The 22204-nt window shown below is 43.0% G+C and overlaps 1 protein-coding gene across 6 annotated transcripts in view; it reads right to left on the minus strand.

Moving 5' to 3' along the window:
- The window catches only part of MGAT5B (alpha-1,6-mannosylglycoprotein 6-beta-N-acetylglucosaminyltransferase B), a 498248-nt gene that overhangs the window by 149334 nt on the left and 326710 nt on the right, over positions 1 to 22204 (minus strand). For all 6 annotated transcript variants that reach the window (XM_029600396.1, XM_029600400.1, XM_029600401.1 and 3 more), the window contains exon 9: positions 943 to 1074. In XM_029600396.1, coding sequence (XP_029456256.1) covers positions 943 to 1074 — 132 coding nt within the window. The remainder of the gene's footprint in view (positions 1 to 942; positions 1075 to 22204) is intronic.

The following is a 22204-nucleotide window of genomic DNA, read 5'->3' on the forward strand; positions in this document are numbered from 1 at the left end:
CCCCACACTATTCATGTCCAAAAAATACCTCCAAAAGGTAAACTGGATACATTGTCAGCCATCTCTTGGCAGGATCCATCACTGGTGCTTGCCCACCTAGGGTTTAGAGTGGACTCACAGGGCTTCGGTCTTCTGGACGAGAGCCCTTTTGCCCCAAAAGGGAATCAGGCATAAAAATCTATCTCTTCTGTAAATTAGTGGAAGAAGAACCCTTTGGCAGGGATTACACAATGAGGTATCACTTCCAACTGAAACCCAAAGGTGAAGCTGGGAGGCCTCACCAGAGTGCAAAACGTAAATATTCTCACTGTTACAAGGCTTCTTGAATCTCATCCCATCGAGCTCTAAAATGGCAGGGCTAAACAGGGCTGAGGCATCCGACCACAGCCATCCAGGTGGGAGGGGCTAATTAGGGATGGAAGGCTCATGATAAGAAAGTTCTCTACAGATATCTAGTGACATCTAGTAGGTCAACCCGTATGGGTGTCACACAAGCATAATTTTGGAGCCCTTTACTTATATACTTCCTCCTCGCAGGATACTGTGTTAGATGAATCTTCTTTTGCTCTGACTCAGTAAAACAGTCCATATACTCTGAGGAGTTTTTAACCCTGATGAAAAAATATGCATCGTGTGGAAAAAAACTGGTCCTTCTGGTGGTACCTGTGGCACTACAGAAGGCACATGCTTGCCAAGAGTTCTTGCTAATGTGCAGATTGATAAAAAGTTTTTTTTTTTTAATCATGGTACTTATCTACCACAATGTTCTCAACTTTAAGATTGCAGTCTAATGCACCAATCATGTGCATATACTGTACAAATTCCTCCCCAGAGTCAATCAGCACTACGACCCACAATCGGGTCCTAGGAATAGGAAATAGAGCCCTTGAAGGGTAAGAGAGGCACCAAAAAGAGTATGAAAAATATATTCTTTCCTCTCACCTGTATTTTTTAAAAGACAGCCCCATGTGCTGCTTCATTTGCTGCATCCCATGGTAATCCGTGTAGATAAGGTCAAAGGGTAGAGGTTCAGTCAGTGGGCAGTTTCCTCTTCCTGGAGGCACCCCTAAATAACTGTGACATCAAAAGACAATGGATACAACCATGTGAATAAATGAACCATTGCAGGATATGTTTTCTTAAGAGACACATGAGTAAAATATCTTCTCTGCACACCTCCTGGCTTTGAGCGACCAAGCTGTTATGTGCTAAAGAAGTGACATTCTTTTAAGGCAAGGCTGCCCAAATCTGTCCTTGTGACCTCACAGCCAGTTAAGTTTTCAGGATAGCCACAATAAATATGCATGAGATAAATTTCCGGAGCTATGGAACAATTAGCATGGCAATAAGACAGCAGGCACTCCAGAGGAAGGAAGAAGAGGTAATGTTGCTTTAAGAGGGACTTCTGGAAACTGAAGTTTCAGAAACTGTGGCTCAAAAGAGGAAAGAGGTCACATGCTGCTTTAAGGAAAAAGCTGCTGGATAATCTTGCCCCAGAGGGACAGGTCCTGAAGAGCCAGGGGAGGCTTATCAGGGTTTGGGTTTTGAACAGGAAGAAAAGTTTCCTTAAGAGACATCAAGAGGTAGATGCCAGAGAGGCAGGGCTCAACTGAATTAGGCCTGGATAGTTCAAGGGACATGTAAGCAGGCTGGGTGAGTTTGCAGCTGAATTTAGAGCCTGGACAGGGTTCAGTAGAAAAGAGTTTTTGGTTGCTGTATAGAGCTTAAGATAATTTGTGTATGAGATGTCTGTTGAACCATCTGGAAAGCCCTGGTATTGTAGGGAGTGAGACCATGCTGCCTCTTGTGAATGACTAGGCTGTATGGGAAAATATAGGCCATATTTTGCTGTATATCCAGGGCAGGATATGGAAGGTGTCCTATTACATATACATGTTTACAAATTTATCTCATGCATATTCATAGTGGATGTCCTGAAAACCCAATTGGCTGTGAGGTTATCTGGACTGGCTTGGGAAGCACATGTATATAGCATGCAAACTCCTTGTACTAGGCTCTAGTAGTGAAACAATTTCTAATAAGTCAGAACAATAATCTCATTTAAATGTGGGGACCTTCTTTTTCAGTTTTTATTTTATTTTTCCTAGTAATTTATCATTGGTTATTATAACAAAAACAAAAATGTGAGTAGTCATGAAAAAAATGACACCATTTTCCAGGTCAATATCATTTTAGTTCTTATTGTAATAAACACTGATAAAACTCCCAGGAAAAATAAAATAAAAACTGGAAATGAAGATCCCTATTTATATGTTACATGATTAGTCCAAAAAAGTAAAAAGGAAAGATAGCAGGAGAAAAGGGGGAAAAAAAAACAATTTTGAAAAATATACAAGAAAAAAGGCAGTAGACATGCATTATGCTGATCCTTGACATATGATTTAGGCTGCATTCCACATCCAGGTAAGCTAATCTTTCTTCTAAGAACTTCTTCAATTGAAATAGATCATAGAAATCAAAGTGAATACCCTGATACTTAATTTTGCATTTAACCGGAAATTTAAGAAAAAAAAAATCACTATTTATTTTATTTATTTATTTATTTAGACATTTTATATACTGTCGTTCCATGTATAGATCACAACGGTTTACAAATTGACATTCATAATTACACACAACCCTATTGAGCATCACCAAAAATCACTCTCTCTTGATCTGGGAAACTTTACAAATATCCAGATAGAGATAGACCCTAATCTTCTGAGCAAAAAATGCATCTTTATTCTGAAAAGAAAAAAAAAAAAGCTCCAGTTCCTACAGGTTCTAAAGCGAGAGAAACTAATAAGGTTGTTTGTGCCACCACTTCTTCCTGGGATTAAGACCTGTTGTTTGAGATGGAACTTGCAAACATCTATCTCCAATACATCCAGCACCTTGTATATTAAAACCAGGAAGATACTGAATTCTAGCAGTTGGAAGTAATGACTTCGAAAGAAATTTAAGCACTTCAATTAGGTATCTATGAAAGCACTGTTGCATATGTTTGTTCTAGTTCGCACAGCTGCAATGTTTCTGTTATCTGTGAACCAATGTGAGGTTACTAAACAAATGTCGGTATATAAAAACTGCAAATAAATAAATAAATAAATAAATATCTCTCAGAGAGACAGACAAAAAAACTTTTGGAAAATTGGTAAAGCGAAGATTACATTTTCTGATATTATTCTCCAACATTTCTGTCTTATGGCGAAGTTAGGGAGGATAACTTTAAAACACCTGCCCAAATACACGTGGCCATGTGCAGATTGACCCCAGTGTTAAACTGTAGATACTGTGGACCCTTGGGCTGGACTGTTGGGGCTTCCAGCAGTCCGGGAGGCGGGGTCTATGGGTCTAGCAGGGCTTCACCCGGGACCCAGGATCCCCCCAGGAGGAGCCTGTAGGGATCCGGGCCCTTGGGACTTAGGCTGAAGGGGCTGCAGACAGTGTAATGGAAACAGGCCCCGGTTAGGTAGGTCAGTAAGCAAGTCCAGAGGCAGGCCTGGGGCAGACAGGCTGCTGGTCACTAGTGTACTGAGGCCAGACCAGGTCAAGAGCGGTAACAGGCAAACAGAATTCGGAAGCGGACCAGGGACAGGCCTGGCAGAGTGCTGAAGCAAACCGGGGTCGTGGCTGGTGGCAGGCTGGCAAGGTGCTGAAGCAGACTGGGGTCGTGGCTGGCGGCAAGCTGGCGAAGTGCTGAAGCAGACCGGGGTCGTGGCTGGCGGCAAGCTGGCAAAGTGCTCAAGCAGACCGGGATCGAGGCAGGCGGCAGGCAGACGAAGTATTTAAGCGGACCGGGGTCGAGAACCAGGAAGACAGTCGAGAAATCTCTGAAGCAGGAACGGGAACGGAACCAGGAAACTGCAGAGACGAGAAGGCAACTAGCATTCACAGAATCTCGTTGCAAGGCATCTACTAGGAGTCTGGACATTGGTTAAATGCAGGCCCGGGGTGTGACATCAGCTTGGGAGCTGTACCGTACTTCCGGGTGCTGGACGCACATAAGGGCCTTCCTCGCGCGAGGCAACGAGGGGGCGGAGCTTCTGGCGGCCTGGACGGCGTTCTCCACATGAGGAAGCCGCAACCATGCGGCCCACCGGCACCGGCGCCATTTTGAATATTGGCAATACGGCCCGCGTGCAGGAGGTTGCTCCCGGACCCCCGCTGGACTTTTGGCAAGTCTTGTGGGGGTCAGGAGGCCCCCCCAAGCTGGCCAAAAGTCCATGGGGGTCCAGCGGGGGTCCAGGAGTGATCTCCTGCACTCATGACGTCGGGAGCCAGGAACCAAAATGGCGCCGGCGCTACCTTTGCCCTGTCATATGATAAGGGCAAAGGGCCACCGGCGCCATTTCTATTAACGCAGCCGTGGCCAGAGAGCGGTAGATCACGCCGGGACCCCCCCCCCCCCACTGGACCCCAGGTAATTTAAAACATTTTGGGGGGGTTCGGGAGGGTAGGGGATTTATTTTAAAGGGTCGGGTGGGTTTTAGGGTTGTTTTGGTGTGCCGGTTTTCCCGCCCACCCCCGATTTACGATTTTGTGACGATAAATCGGGGGAATTGCTATTGTATCGCGGCTCTAATGTTTTTTGATGATTTAAAATATATCTGAAGATTGTTTTAAATCGTCAAAAAACGATTCACATCCCTAGAGATTTTACACACATATTTTAAATAGCACTAACCCCCACCCCAGGTAAGACACTTTTCATGCATGTAACTCTGTAAATTTTGCAACGTGTGCGTGTGAAGGAAATTACCAGTTTTACCAATTAGTCCACCAGTTTGCCCAGTCCATGTGCAGATCATTGTGAACCCCCTGGTTCTTCAGCCTGATCTCCCCCTACTTCTTCCAGACTCCCCACCCATTCAGTACTTCACAAAAAAAGCTGTTTAATATCACTTACACCAGATAATGAGCAGGTGTGAATATACACGAGCAAGTTGCCAAATCTACATTTATTTATTTATTTATTTCGCATTTTTTTTTTTTATATACCGAGGTATAGCAGGGTTGCCTTCACTCTGGTTTACATACAAAACAACAAGTTACATTGAACGATGTTTGAAATTTAAAAAATTAACAATAATGAGAAATGACATAACTAGGAGAATGAACGAAACAAGATAACACAGTGTAGATACCCTGAATAGATGAACAGACATGCGAGAGTCTCTTATAAAATAGCGCGTGTAGATTTGGCAGCTTGCTTGTGTATATTCACAACTTACATGTATAACTGCTGGCCCTGCTCCAGAATGCCCCTAGACCATCCCTTTTTTTTACATGCATATATTTATGCATGAACCCTATTTACACGTTGATATTTGTGCTTGATAAATAGCATATATGAGGGAATACACTATTTACACACATGCAACCTTTAGAAAATTCACCTTTAAGGTTGTTTTTGATATAAGTTGCCTGCAAATCTTGTATAGTGGAAATATGCTGTCCACCCTGACGAACAAAGTTGGAAGACATTCTTTCATCTTGCTCTTTCAGTTTAGCAGCTGTGTTTTCCCAAGAATACACACAGCTCCTTAACAGTCCCAGTTAAGGAATTTCAATTCAGGACATTGCCCAGACATCCTGCAAGGAGACACCGGAAGGACTGCTCTCTCCTTTCCTCTATTTCCGCCAAACGTTGAGTGCTAGATTTCACCTCCTCCAGAGAGTCTGTTGAGATAGCAAGAGGATCCTCAATAGCACTTCTCACCTGCAGAACTTGCCCCTCCATATGTCGCTTCAGACCTCTCTCAGTCTGTACCAAAGCCTTGGGCCATCAGCGTCTGACAATATCCCGTGATGGGATAATGTATCATTTACTGTTGGCTACTGTGGTAGGAATCTGTCCTCAAGGGTCAGAGAAGCCTCTGCAGCAAGGTTGATTGTATCCAACTGTTTCCCCTCCCTCCCCAATTCAACTCTGCTGCTCTGGCCAGACACTGCCCTTTCCTCTCCCCTGAGCCACAAAAGAATCAATTGGGCCCCTTGGATAGAATGCGACCGACAACAGACAACACTCCTCTCTTGGCCTTACACTTCACCCAGATGAAACAGGTAGATCTTATCATCTATCTGTGGCTTGGAGCTCTGGAAACAAAAACACCAAAACATCCACCATCTTGAATAGACTCCTTCCCGTTCAATTTGTAATAAATTACAAAGATATATGAAAAATGTGTCTACAGTAGGATCTGTGAAATCTAGACCTTATCTAATAAGGATGCACCTTCTTAAAAGGACATGGTCTGTCAAGCTGGAAAAGTCATCATTTAGATGTATGTGCTTTTCCCTGTGTATTACAGAGCATGTATATTGTGTAATCAAGATAGGTATTAGGAAGGTACACTAACTAATGCTATAGACATGTCAAGTAGCATGTGTGTGTGTGTGGGGGTGCTCACTCGGACAATTCAATCACCGAGTCAAGTCTTTTGCTCCCCAGGTCAGCAGAACATGCTGCGGAGGTAGCGATCACTGCCCTTGAGTGGGCAGGAGGGAATCATGGTCATTGCATAAGGAAGGAAGCTGGCATGGCAGGAGGCAAGTCATGACATATCTTATCTGAGGTTTTTTGAGATTCAGCAAAATTATTCTTCAAATTAAGATGATGCTTTTCCACCTCTTTGGTCCATAGAGAACAGAAATGGATTTTCAAGCTCGATTCACTGTTTCCCTATGGCCTTAATCACGAAATAGAGTGATCTTCCTTTTTCTGAGTATTTGCTGTCATTTTTACAATACTCTAGGAATAATAGATTGTGTTTGAGTCTTCCAATTGGCCGTTACCCATCTTTAAGTCACTGTGTGATTGGTGCTGTATCCTTTATCCTGATAGGAGGTTTAGGTCATGTGATCTCGCCTGATTGGTTGAACAAATTTTAGTGCGCACTTTGCTTCTGTTTAAGTTAGATGCTGTTGATGTCTCTGTACAGTAAATTGCTGTATCTATAATGAAAATGCTGACAAACTTGTTACGTGAATATTTCTATTGGTATGTACTTTAAAGTGAACCTTTAATTTCTGTAACCCTGACTTTATGTAATCCTTGATTCTGTTTCCTTGTTTTATCTGAGTATTTTTTTTTTTGTTGATGCAAAAATTCACAAGAATGCTTGGTAGAATTGCAAAATATTTTTCAAAAATGGTATGTAATCCTTATTATCTTATCACTTCTACCTGGTTCTGTATTTGCCTCTGTTCTAAACTAGAACCTCCCCTTTTTTATAGATGTGAAAATTATTCGTGTTTCACCAAGGGGCTGCACCTGACGCAGCCCCTTGGTGAAACACGATCGTATCGAGGGATTGTAAAGCTTTACTACAATATTTGAGACAAGTATTTAGAATAAATGGCTACTTTGAAATTGGAAAATATCGTGTTATTACTGAACAGCTTAAAGCTGAATTGCACATTCTTCTTATAGCTGATTATTGCTTAAAGCTGACACTTACTGGCCAGCTTCAGAGTCTATGATTACAAGGTTCCGGAAGGAGCTATGATGCACAGTGCACAGCCATCAACCCAGGACCTTCACTGCAATGACTAAACTAGGTATGTTGGAGATTGAGAGGATATAAAATAGGAAAAAAAATCCCCAGGTAGTTGCAAGTGAAAGCTCCTGGTGCCAATTGAGCTGAAAGTACAAAAAAAAAAAAGCTGGGATAAAAAATAAATGAAATGTTATATAGTAGGAGCAATTATTTTGCAAAAATGAGCAGTGTGCTATATGGAGGACAGTCCTGAAAAGGTATAATCAGGCATAAACAACAGCAGGGAGTACCAACATTATCTCCTATGGTTCTTGGATATGTGCTCACTGCTCATAGTTTACATTTATTGCATTTGATTTGTTTGTTTTTTTTAACTTATGTTTGTTATTTTAAGATGACTGTATTTAAGTTTTTTCTCTGTAAATCTGTTTTGAGCATATTTAATAGAAAGCAGGCATATATATGTAAGTAAATAAATAAAAATGCTTTGAAAAATTAGCTTTCCTAACATATTCTAAATTTGATTCAGGGCTTGAAAAGTAGGACATGGCCATCAGATTCTGTGTAAACAATCCATGAAGTTAAGAGTTAGACATTCCTTTTAAAGCCAGTAAGTCACCTTTTTATTAATAGCTAAATGTTTTGTGCTTCTGTGTCAACAGCAGATCTTCAGGAGCACTAACTACCAGACTTAATTATGATTGATTATCCTATTAGGCTAAATTCAAAAATGTCTTGGCTCAATATTTCCCCCCTCCCTCCTCTACCACCCAAACCAGTTACAAGACAAACACTGTCATCATCACTTAAACTGTAAATGTAGTGGTGGGGACCTTGAGATTTTCTTTTCGGGGGGGGGGGGGGGGGGAGTGTGCAGAAGTCCTCTAACAGAATGCCATTTCAAATCTGGCTACCAGGCATCATTCTGAAAAAGCCACTGTTGCCACGTAATCAGGCTATTAGAGGTTGCCGGTGCCAACTGAAATGAAACACTTGCTATGCTGGGACATCAACCACCTTTTACCAGCAGGTCACCAAATTTGATGTCTAAATTTTGCAAAAACAATATTCTGGTTTTCACTACTCTGTAACCTGGATTTTATATTGAAAACATCTGTTTTTCTCTCCCTCACATACGGCTTAATAAAGATCCGTGATTAGTATTCATCTTTTAAACAGTTTAGGTGGATGCCGATAGACATCAATTTACAATGAAGGAAACCCCCCTCACCCGCCAGGATTTCTACTTCCGTAGGCCAATCATAATTAAGTCAAACATTTAAGACTACTAATAATCTTGGAAAGCTTGAGAATTGGAGAGGAAAAAAAAATTGCAGAGAGTTGAGGCTTTCAGATACCTATGACCAACAATTAATGCAGGCAGCTTCCTTGCTTGAGATGTCAGAGTGAGGAGCAAGGATGGATGGCTAACAGGCGAAGCAAGAGGCAATACCTGCAAGATGGGAATCCTAGCCTGGTTAATAAGGAAAGGGATTCAAGAGGCTAATAATTCCAATACCAGTGAAAGGAGCAAAGTGTTGGAGCATGAGAGAGAAAGAACAAACAATGGGTGTGACAGATTTGAGGATGCTACACTGGATGCTAGGGATGAAACAAAGTGGCAAGGTCATGGAATGAAGGATTAAGAACAAGGTTGAAGGTGACTGAGCTTGCAGAGAAGATGTGGGAAAGAAGATTGGGGTAGTTTGGCATATGGAGAGAAAAGATGAAAGTTATGTTGGCAGGAAGATGTTAAAAATACATGTATAGGGGAAAAGGGCCACGAGGAAGAAGAAAGAAAGACGTGGATAAAAATCATTCGCCAGCCTGTGGCTCAAGCATAAAAACTGCATTTAACGAAGTGGCATGATGGATAATGGCAAGGACCACAGACTCCATGTGAGTGGAAAATGTGTATGAGAAGAAGAAAAGTTACTCTATACAGTAAACCTGCTATAAAAGTTACAGATATATGAGAAAAAAAGAAACCCTATCTTCTAGCTATTCAGCCACACACATTAGAATTTGTAGCAAACTCAGGTTGCCTTAGACAAGTTGCAATGTCAACTGGAACTCTACCCTGTTATGAAAGGAGCTGAGGGAATGATGACAGGATTTACAGTCCTAGAAGTGCTAACCTTTTCCAGTTACCAACCACATAACATATTTTTAGCAACTGATCATGTAACAACCTCTCACACTAAAGACTCAAGAGGCTAATATCCACTTGTCTTCCAATTTGCTTTCTTGCTCAACCTTCAAAGACACATTGAGCTGTCTTAACTGAAATCATTGATGGCCATCATAAGAGGAGTCTTAGCTCCTTCTTTCCCATGATGCCTTTTCCCACTAGTAACTGCTAAGACACAAGTGCCTATTGCTGTTCCTGACAAGATTTATAGTGGCAGACTTAAGGATTTTGACCCTTGGCTGCTGGAAGGATCTCTGGCCATATCTTTTAAAGGATATAACAGCTATTGAAAACATTCAACAGGATGAAATGTGCTATTATTATAAGGACAACAAAGGAACTTTTAAATCTAAACATAGTATATATATATATATATCTATACACACACACACGTATTCATATACATTTGCACATACATATTCATACATTCACCATAACCAATAAAAATGCTAGGTGATAGCAGCCCAGTGGCTCGGTTGGTAAGTGCTGTGCACTGACAAACAGAAGGTCCCATTATGATTCCCTGAATTGAAATTTTGTTCTCCGAGTTGGCTGGGGCTGGTAATGCTAGGGAAGCAGAGGTTCACAGTCCCCAGGCCAGAAGTCATAGTCATTGCTTAAGAGTGACATCGGTGGCCAGATTCAGGGCCCAAAATTTAAGGGCTCCAGAAGGAGCCTTGGTGCACATCTACGAGCCCAGCTCAGGACTGTCACTGCAATCGTTGAGGAGAATTAAATAGAGGGAAAATCCTTGGGTTGCTGTGAATGAAGGTTCCTGGTTCCAAATCCCAGACCTGGTTCTGACTGAACTGGAAGTACAAAGGAGCAGAAGGAAACTGCCAAGTTAAAAAAATCAAAACCATATGTGATAGGAATTGAAATATTAATGCTGAAGGTGTAAATGAGATCAACAATGGTTTTACTTTTGTGAGTGTTGGCAATTAATGTGCTCTAACAACAACAAACAAAAACATCTTAATTTATTTATCCCGGATGCAGAAGAATAAGCTCCAAATCCTCCATGATGAGCACAAAGCTAAAGAGACAGCTAGCAGGCCATCTTCTAGAACCAGGATCTCCCAACTTAATCCTTGAGGGCAGCAATCCAGTTGGGTTTTCAGGCTTTCTGGTTTTTCAGGCTTTTCTATTTGCATGTGCTACTTCCATTGAATGCAAATACTGTAGATCTCAGGCATATTCATTGCGGAAAGCCCGAAAACCCAACTGGGTTGCAGCTCTCAAGGATCAAGTTTGGGGACTCTGATCTAGAAAGAGAATAATTTATTAAAGTCTCAATATAATGACTGGCATTTTGCTAAGATTTAGGAATCTCTCCTTCTCTGAAGTTTGGGGGTGTTGGCTGACTCTAGAATTTTGTATGTAATTTTGTCCAACTGGTGTTGCGGTTCTGGCCGCGAGCACTGCGGCCAGTCCCTTACCTCCAGGCTCCCGGACCTGCTCCCGCTTCCAGAGGCCTGGTTTGCGGCCTGTTTGGCGGCGCCCCCACTGGGGCTGCACCACTGTGAGGTCTCCCATGGATGCCCGGCTCCTAGGCGCGCGAGCGCGCCACTTGGGCACTTTTCTAAGCCGTTTCCCGCCAGTGGTGACTCCGCCCAACTCCTGACATCAGACGCCGCGGCCTTCATAAACCGGCCGTGGCCATCCAGTCTTTGCCTTGCAACGGGTTAGCCTCCCGGTTTCCTGTTGCGCTGTGTCCCGGAGTGACTCGCCTTGCTTCGTCGCTCCGTTCCTGCTACAGTACCTGCTTGGTTCCTGCCTACCTGCTACAGTACCTGCTTAGTCCCTGCCTGGTTCCAGTACCCGAATCCTGCTACAGTTCCTGCCTGGTTCCAGTACCCGAATCCTGCTACAGTTCTTGCCTGGTTCCAGTACCCGAGTCTTGCTACAGTTCCTGCCTGGTTCCTGTACCCAAGTCTTGCTACAGTTCCTGCCTGGTTCCAGTACCCGAATCCTGCTACAGTTCCTGCCTGGTTTCAGTACCCGAGTCTTGCTACAGTTCCTGCCTGATTCCAGAACCCAAGCCCAGTTACAGTATTGCTACTGTCCTAGTCTGGTTCCAGTTATCTGTCCTGATCCACAACCCACCTAAGTCCCAGCGGCCGGGCCCCTTCGGGCTCCTCCCGGGGGGGCTTCTGCTTCCAAGGGTGAAGCCACCCAAGTCCCAGCGGTTGAGCTCCTACGGGCTCCTCCCGGGGGAATACCAGCTTCCAGGGTGAAGAGCATCTACGTCCTGCCTGAACATCTTCCTCCCGGCCTGCTATTCATTAGAGACATTGACCACCTTTCCCAGTCTCCAGCAGGTCGGCCCAAGGGTCCACTAAACAGAGACTCCCATAACAACTGGTGTAATTTGTTATACATTGGTCAGTGAATTGTTGAGACCACACTGCAAGCAGAATCTCTATAGATTTGAAATAGTAAAGTAAAGTTAAAAAAAAACCTTTTTGATTTGCTTTACCTTTTGAAAAATTCAAATTAGATTTTGTCAGATTGCAGATCCATTTTGGACTGAAATAAAAACAACCCAAACCAAAATTGTCTGACTCTGCATTGGATTTTTAACATTTCTTTTGCCTTTACCCAAATCTGACAAACTCTGGATTTTCCTCAGATTCACTGGGAACCATCCAAACCGTCCATCAAAACTCAAGCTGCCTGCCTAGAGTTAGACTTCATATTGTTTGCAAAGCTCTAAATGGGAAACTGACAGGTTGAATAAGATGGAATTTATGTTTTTCAAGAAGACTGATGCCTTTCTATTCTTTATAAATTGTTCTGATTGTAAAAAATACTATACAGCATGGAATTCAACATCTTTTCACTATTTTTGTGTTGGTGCAATAAATGATATCCCAGTCTAAAAGTCAATATGGCAAGGCTAGAGAGCTAGCGCAAAGCATCAGTCAGTAGGGATATGCATCAAGTGTGAGCGAGATGAGGGCACGTTGGTACACCAGCTGTACCAATGTCAGACTTTGCAACCCTTCTGGTCCACTGTGTTCAATGTCATTTACCAATGTACAGGTGTACTGACTCCCTCCTCTGGGACGTTTCTTCTGTCTAGCCCACAAGCCTGCTCTGCGGATCCCAGCAGGTCTAAAGATAAATTTAGTAGATTGTCAATATTGCTGGCATGCCGTACCGTATTATCAGTATGGGCGGACCCGCACACGCCTCCCTCTACGACAGCATGGTTTCAATGTATGGCGTCCCTTCTGCAGATGGAGCATCTGGACTTTCTAAAAGGACATCGGAAGCCCGACAAACTGTATGCTGCTTGCTGGACTATCTGTGTTTCGCTATTGCCAGGCAGTGTTCAACTGGGGTTACAGGAGAGTGGATATACTCCTGACTGGATAGATTCTAAGGTCTCTGGGGGTACGGAGGTTGGAGAGGGTGGTAAAGGGAGTCAGGGGAGTGCTTGTTGAATGGTGAGAATGTGGTATGAGTGTGGGCTGTATAGTTAGGAGATGGGTTCGGTTGGTTTGGGTTGGGGACTGTTTAAATGGTAAAAAGGTAATGGGATGGAGATACTCCAGCTGTCCTGAGGCATATATTCTGATGTCATAGTTTGACTCTGTATTGTTCTATGGTTATTCTTTGTTGTTCTGTGATGACATACTCTTTATGTGGGCTCATGGCCTGGTTGTGTTTCCTTGCCAATAAAAATTATTTTGACAAAAAAAAAAAACAAATGTGCAAAATGTGACGAATCAAGCTAATTTGTTTCATTTGGGGGCCCAGAAATGAATCGGGGGCTCTTCTGAATGAAACAATCCTTATTCATTGCATTTGTTTTAAATGAATGCATTGGTCCTAAGCCTAGGCCAGAGGCCGGGGCCACGCCTATGGCATAGGCTGAGGCCAAAGCGGAGGTTGCAGCCTATGCCCGAGCATGACACCGGTGCCTCAGCCAAGGCCCATGGCCAGGGCCATGGCCTAGGCCTGAGCATGTTGCTAGGGTCTTGGCCGAGCCCTTCCCCCCAAACAAACTTACTTGATCTGTTGGGTATCTGTGGAAGCGGCCAGGCTGAGTCACAACACTTAGCCCAGGTCCCGACACATTCACCCCAGCGGACGGCACCATTTTGATATATGGCAATGTATGGCAATGTACGCAACCCCAGTGGACAGTGTCAGTTGAAGAAGCAGCTCCAAGGTGCGTCAGAGCTACTCCAAGGTCTGGGCTCCAGGCCTGGGCCTGACTCTAGACTGAGGCCCAGGCATCGGGACTTGGCCTCCAGGTCAGGCCCCAATGGACTGATTAAGTGGGGGCTGGGAAGATCCTGGTCCTGGCATTTTTCTGGGTGGGTGGGAGGCCATGTTTTTATTTTTTGGCTGTTTATTTTTTTGGGGGGGGGGGGGTAAGATTTGATTTATTTTTTTCACACAAATGAAGCAAATCAAAAATTTCATGAACCAAAATTTGTGGGGAAAAAAACCTGAAAATGAAACAAAAAAAAGAATTTATTTTTTTTACCTACCTACAGATCAGTATACCACTTACAACATTAGCAGAGGTGTTATGGAAATACAATGTCATTTCCTTTTCATTTGTTTTCTATTTATTTTGGTTTTATTTCATTTTGTTTGTTTTAGCATGTGCTGAAACCACTTAGCACATGCTAAAAAGAAAACAAAAAGTCATTCTTTTTTGCCATTCAGATTTGAAATGACAGCAAACAAACCAACCAACAAATTGTGTTTATGTTTCCATGTAATTTTAAAATAATAGTTCCTCCCTTATATATTGAGAGGCCAATATTCAAAATCCTAAAGCAGATAATTTATCCAGCTAAAGTTAGCTGGATAAGTTATCAGGGTTATTCAATAGGATAAACATCCTGCATACTCACACAGCAGTTCCACGTGGGAGATGGCAATGGCGCTGGAATGGGGGCAGGCCCTCGAGGAGCGAGTACCTGGTTCCAGGGAGACAGCTCTGAGGAGTAGATGATAGTAGTACTCACTGATGGTGTCTGTAGCGAATTCTTCCAAGTAGAAGAGGAGATTTTATTTATTTATTTTTATTTATTTGTATTTTTCTATACCGGCATTCACGGAGTTCGTATCATGTCGGTTTACATAAAACAAGGGGTGAGAAATACATTATAACGTAAATAACTAATAACATAAGAGTATACATTAAAAGTAAAACAAGTGCATGGAAGAAAAAGTTACAATAAAACGGGGTCATTCTAACTGGGATTAGAGTTAGAGGAAAGATAAAAAAGTTTAACAAGAAGTAAAACATTGTAGTGATTGGTAGATAGTGACTGTTTCAGTTTAATAGGAAATGTTCAGTAATGCTGCATTTTATGGTAGTGAATCTTTAAGGGTCCGGAAATGCTTTCATGAACAGCCATGTTTTCAGTCTTTTCCTGAAGGTTAGAAGACATGGTTCCTGTCTTAGTTCTAGGGGGATAGAGTTCCACAGTGGGGGACCTGCTGTGGAGAAGGCCCGATCTCTCAATGTTATATGTTGGGTGGTATTGTTGTGTGGTACCTGTAGATATTCTCTATATGCTTCTCTGATGGGTCTGTTGGAGGAGTGTTTTTTAAGAGCTATTTGTAGATGGAGTGGAGCCAGTCCATGGATATTCTTGTAGATTGTGGTGAGGGATTTATGAATTATTCTGTAGTGGATTGGTAACCAGTGTAAGTCTTTAAGGACTGGTGTAATGTGATCTCTTCTTCTTTTGTTTGTTAGAATTCTTGCTGCGGTGTTCTGTATCATTTGGAGCGGTTTAGTATGTGATGATGGGAGGCCTAGTAGGATCGAGTTGCAGTAATCAATTTTCGCAAATATTATTGCTTGGAGCACTGTTCTATAATCATGGAAGTGAAATAGGGGTTTTATTCTTTTTAATACGTGCAGTTTGTGGAAGCAGTCTTTGGTTGTTTGGTTGATAAACGATTTCAAATTTAGCCGGTTATCTATGGAGACTCCTAAATCTCTTACTTTTGAGGTTTGCAAGTTGGCTGGCGGGTTTGTAGTGATTTTGCAATTATCTGGAGAGATTAGAATGAATTCACTTTTTGATTGGTTTAGGATTAGATTTAAGCTGGATAAGAGCTCGTTAATTTCTTTAAAGCAATTTTCCCAAAGTTCTAGCGCTTTAGTGATGGATTCTTTGATGGGGATCACAATCTGGACGTCGTCGGCAAAAATGAAGTGTTTTAGGTTCAATTTGTTTAGCAGTTGGCAAAGCGGGAGAAGGTATAAGTTGAAAAGTGTTGGTGAGAGAGAGGAACCCTGAGGAACTCCTTGTGATGATGGGTATCTGGAGGATTCTTTGTTGTGGATTTTAACTTTGAAACCTCTGTTTTCTAGGAATGTTTTGAACCATGTTAGAGATAGATGCAGGCAGCGAGTCAGGGAACATGGGCCCTCGAGGAGCGAGTACCGGTTACCTGATAGCGACCTGAAAGAAACAATGAGGCCCCCGAGGAGCGGGTACCCCATTAGCAGAAAGAGTCCAATAGGAGTTGGAAGACAGAGTAGCTGGGTACGGAGAGCAAATCCAATCCGTAAGATCACCTCTTGGTAACTCAATGGCTAGCAATAAACAGTAGGCTTAAATATCTGGGCAGCGTGATGTCATCACAGGGGGACGCCCCTGAGGAACGCACCAATGAGGAAATAAGAATGAGGGCCGCGCGGCGCGTGCGCCCTAAGGTACCTGAAGAGCATGGCGGGAGGCAGGGCCCAAGCCAGTCCGGGGATGCCGGAGAGGACGGCAGGCAGACGCCGCGGCAGCCAGGCGTCCATCAACAGCAGGAGGAGCCGCAAAAAAGGAAAGGTAGGCGGAGTGAAGCCATCGGGCAGCGACGGTCGCAACACATACACACTTAAAAGCCGACAAAGTCCTATGGAAGACTCGCGTACTAGCTGTGCACGAGTAACCTCTTAAAATTAGGAGCATACTTTTGTGCGCTTGTTTTATTTTTAAAACATACGTGTGCAGCAGTGCACATGATTTAAAACTGCAGTGTTATCTTTGCTCATGCGCTGAAACGTGCGTGTTTGGGCGCATGATCATGCATTTAATACTAGCCTGAAAGTTTGCATTTGGAGCCTCCCCAGCCAGATTTTTTCCCTCGTCAACCCAGTTAAATGTAAACATGTCCTTGGCGGTCAAACCCCCCCCCCCCTTCCCCTCAAAGCCCCTTCAAAATAAAGGTAAAAGGCAGAAAGTGGGAAGATAGTACAGAATTACACAAAAGAGACATGTAGAACTAGTTCTAGGGTAGTGTTCACTTCTGGCTGCGTAGGATAGGAAATCCTTTGAAATAAGTTAATGAAAAACTGCCTTGTCTCTTTAAATACAGATTTTCAATCTGAGATGGCTTAGCTGAAGATAAGTGCTTGCAGCTGCTTCATTGCTCTTGTCACATAGAATATAAGCCTGTGCTCAGTATGAAACTAAAAAGGGTCAGATGTGGATAAAATAGGCTGTAGTTTTATCATTTGCAATTTAAGACCACTTTTATGGGCAATTTTACGCTAAGTGCTTGGTTGGGGCAATGACATGAATAGAAAGCCTCTCATCTAAACTGCTTAGGGGAAAAAAAAACCCGCAGCTCACATATCCACAAAGACATAATTCTGGATGTCAACTTGGCCTGATAGAACTTCCCTTGTAGAATTATTTATATATCATTTTGGTGTTTTGGTTGGTTAGCCAGGAATTAACACAAAATGCTGCCTATAAAAGGACAAACACCTTTGGCAACCTTCTAGATTTTCTGTGTCTTACTCTTTTAACACTCACATTCAGCTGGAAAAAAAAAAAAATTCAAGTGTTGTGATTGTATGGCGACATGATGTGACCGTGTGTCAAACAATGAATAGTCACCACACTGTGAGGCATTACGCAGTGCTGAACAAGAATTCTCAGTGAACCGAGGGCCTCATCATAATGCGTTCCACATACTGTTCTATCCCTATGTCCTATTTTCCTCTCTCCCCCATCAACCCTCTCCTTTCTGCCTCTTAACTCGGCTTTTCATGGTTTTCGCTGCTGTCCAGCACCATGGTCAGCTCCCATTACAGACTATTTTACAGCCTATTGGACAGCCTCTCACAGTCACCTCAAATTCAAAATTAATGTTTATCAAAATTCTGAAACACGCTAAAAGAAAAAAAAAAATCTACCAAGTGTGATATCTAACAAGTAATGTCTGCAGGTAAAAGTTTGCTGGACCTGAAATTAAGGGAGTTTGCCATATTTTTGCTCATTCTGTATGCCACAGATTGTGCTCATCTATTTCATCGGAATTTGGCTAAGCCAAATCCTGCATATTATATATAAGGAGGGTCATGTTCAAACAGCCTGCATAAAGAACTTGTCAAAACCATGTGCAAGTTACGCCATTTTTCAAAGCGGATTTACGAGTATAAGTCCGCTTTGAAAATTATCTCACCAAAACTACCCCGCACAAGTTACGGCTTCTATTTGATGCGCACAGAAGTTAACGTGCATACTGTTGAATTTTAGAAAGCTTGGGGATTAAACCTAAATCTCTCCCCAACTCCACCCCTTAGGAATGCCTCTGGTAAACAGACATGTGAACATGGCATATGCGTATAAGTATACCTGCATATCAGCAGGGGAGGGGAGTAGCAATTTTATAAAAGGCCACTTCTGTGCATAAAACACTATTTAACACACAAAAGTACCTTTGAAAATTATTCCCTTATATTGAGAAAAATAGTCATTGAAATGTTTACATTTTGGTGTTTAATATCCAATATTTTGAAACAGATATAAATTTAAATGTCTCAGCAACCACTTACTAGGTGCAGTCAACATTGGTATTATTTTTTTTTTTTAAGTATATAATTCCTCTTCCGTCCACTCTAACTGGCCATCACATATTACCATGGACTTTAGTCATTCCAAATTCAGGAAAGGAAAAATTTTCTGGCAGATAGATATTTGGCAATCTTGTTGAATAAAAATACAATTACTTTCAATGCTATAAAAGAAAAAAAACAAAACCCACATCTCAGAGCCCCAGCATATCTTGGGTAAATAAAGCCCCTTCACATTGGTTTACAGACCAGCCCCTTCATTACAAAATGCATGACCCTCATTATCCCTATTTGAATAGCTGGATTCACCTTTCTGACATCAACATCTGGAATCGGGCAGAGAGACAGTCCACTGACTATGCTCCAATCAGGATGTCCATTCAGGCTAAGGGCAAGACACCAAAAGTGTTTGCCCAAACTTTAACTCCCTCACTGCCTTGTTTATATATGCTCAAAGTCTCAGTTAAACCTGCTTCTGATATTATGGGCTACGCATTGTTTATTTTCTGCTTATGCTCCTTTGTATATTCCAGCTTTGCTTGGGAGCTTACAATCAGGCCGATACAGTACAGTACGTTGCTTGCTAATTTGAGTGACACCTCTAGCCACACTAACTTCCTTCTACAAATCTTTTCTTTGTAAGATTGTGGAAATGGTGGATTTTGATATGCTGTATATGAGAGCGAGATCGGTCACTCGAACGCCACTCTCAAATTTCTGCAAAATTTACTTCTTCTTTTCAAGTTATTGCTTTCTTTATCTTTGAGGCTATTTTTAACACTTCTTTGGTGTTCTGCAGGGAGAAGAAATTAAAAAAAAAAGAAATCTAGAAAGGTGTACAACCAAAAACACCAACCCCAGACACTTTTTCCCCCTCCCCCCTCCCCACCACTTATGAGAACATCAATGGCCCTCCAGAAACTCTTCTGTACCTTGCCAGCTGAGTGCTGTCCCCCGATGCTGTCCCCCGATGCTGTCCCGGATGCTGTTCCCTGATGCTGTCCCTGATGTGGTGTGGAATGTTAAGAAAAAAGTGTACATTGAACTGCACATTCGGGCCGATACAGTAAAATCATGGGAGAGCGGGCGAGCGCCTGCTCTCCCGGTGCGCGCAGAGGCCACTCTCCTGTGCGCGCGATACAGTATTTTAATTTATTAAAATTAGGGCCGGCGGTAAAAAGAGGCGCTAGGGACACTAGCGCGTCCCTAGCGCCTCATTTTGGACAGGAGAGGCGGCTGTCAGCGGGTTTGACAGCTGACGCTCAATTTTGCCGGCATCGGTTCTCGAGCCCGCTGACAGCCACGGGTTTGGAAACTGGACACCGGCAAAATTGAGCATCCAGTTTTCAACCCGCGGGCCTATTTCAAATTTTTTTTAATTTTTTTTTTTTTACTTTTTTTTAACTTTCGGGACCTCCGACTTAATATCGCCATGATATTAAGTCGGAGGGTGCACAGAAAAGCAGTTTTGGACGTGCTAGCTTTACCCCTTATTCAGTAAGGGGTAATAGCACGTCCAAAACGCGTGTCCAACCTCCCCGAACCTAATAGTGCCCGCAACATGCAAATGCATGTTGATGGCCCTATTAGGTATTCCCGTGCGATACAGTAAGTAAAATGTGCAGCCAAGCCACACATTTTACTTTAAGAAATTAGCGCCTGCCCAAAGGTAGGCGCTAATTTCTGCCGGCACCAGGAAACTGCTTTTCTGTGTACCCTCCGACTTAATATCATGGCGATATTAAGTCCCAAAAGTTAAAAAAAGTAAAAAAAAATAAAAAAAATTTTGAAATAGGCCCGCGGGTTGAAAATTGGACGCTCAATTTTGCTGGCGTCCGGTTTCCGAACCCATGGCTGTCAGCGGACTCGAGAACCAACGCCGGCAAAATTGAGCGTCGGCTGTCAAATTCGCTGACAGCCGCCGCTCCTGTCCGAAAAGAGGCGCTAGGGATGCGCTAGTGTCCCTAGCGCCTCTTTTTACTGACGGCCCTAATTTTAATAAATTAAAATACTGTATCGCATGCACAGGAGAGTGGCCTGTGTGATCGCCCGCTCTCCCACGATTTTACTGTATTGGCCCGAATGTGCAATTCAATGTACACTTTTTTCTTAACATTCCACACCACGTACAGCATCGGTGAATAGCATCAGGGACAGCATCGGGAGACAGCACTCAGCTGGCAAGGTACAGAAGATTTTCTGGAGGGCCACAGATGTTCTCATAAGTGGTGGGGAGGGGGAAAAGAGTGTCTGGGGTTGGTGTTTTTGGTTGTACACCTTTCTAGATTTCTTTTTTTTTTTTTTATTTCTTCTCCCTGCAGAACACCAAAGAAGTGTTAAAAATGGCCGCAAAGATAAAGAAAGCAATAACTATTGAAAAGAAGGAGGAAATTTTGCAGAAATTTGAGAGTGGTGTTCGAGTGACCGATCTCGCTCTCATATACAGCATGTCAAAATCCATCATTTCCACAATCTTACAAAGAAAAGATTTGTACAAGGAAGTTAGTGAATGAATGCCCGTGCGATTTCGGCGCTCATGCCTTGAGCGCCGAAATCGCACGGGCATTCATTCACTGCCGGCGGGGGCCGTGCATTCATCAAGGCAGAGGGAGCCGGCGGCGAAAGCGGCCGGCTCCCTCTGCCTGGATGAATGCACGGCCCCCGCCGGCAGTGAATGAATGCCCGTGCGATTTCGGCGCTCAAGGCATGAGCGCCGAAATCGCACGGGCATTCATTCACTAACTTCCTTGTACAAATCTTTTCTTTGTAAGATTGTGGAAATGATGGATTTTGACATGCTGTATATGAGAGCGAGATCGGTCACTCGAACACCACTCTCAAATTTCTGCAAAATTTCCTCCTTCTTTTCAATAGTTAGCACTTGAGTTTAGCACTTGAGCCGTGGATTTGCTTACTGTCCAGCTTCCTGTCATTAATTCAAATTTGATCATATTATGATCACTATTGCCAAGCGGCCCCACCACCGTTACCTCTCTCACCAAATCCTGTGCTCCATTGAGAATTAGATCTAAAATTGCTCCCTCTCTCATCGGTTCCTGAACCAATTGCTCCATAAAACTGTCATTTATTCCATCTAGGAACTTTATCTCTCTAGCATGTCTCGATGATACATTTACCCAGTCAATATTGGGGTAACTGAAATTTCCCATTATTTTTGCACTACTAATTTAGGCCTGGATTTATCAAAATGCAATAAGTATCGCATGCGATAGCAAAAGGGGCGAGTTTTATGCAGACAGTTTATTGCAATTTGCGCTAATACCTATGCAAATAGCTAAGTTAGTGCAAATTGCGATAACGTTTTCACACTTTGAGATACATGCCAGACCTGTTGTATTTCCTGCATACAACCACTGGGGGACCATTTTTAATGGTCCCAGGGAGCTCAGACGAGACAGAAAGAGAGAGAGAGAGAGAGGGGGGCCACTTTGACATTCAGCGTGAGATGTACGAACAGAACAATGCTCTCTTGTGAAGATTTGATGACCTTCGGAGAGAGGAAACTCACTCAAAGATGAGATTTGTGCAATGTTCTCTCCACCTAGCTTGATGTTACCCAGGTCCATCAAGCTAGGTGGAGAGAACATTGCACCAATCTCATCTTTGTGTGAGTTTCCTCTCTCCGTAGGTCATTAATTCTTCACAAGAGAC

Source organism: Rhinatrema bivittatum, chromosome 4 (genome assembly GCF_901001135.1).
Source record: "Rhinatrema bivittatum chromosome 4, aRhiBiv1.1, whole genome shotgun sequence".
Taxonomy (NCBI): Eukaryota; Metazoa; Chordata; class Amphibia; order Gymnophiona; family Rhinatrematidae; genus Rhinatrema; species Rhinatrema bivittatum.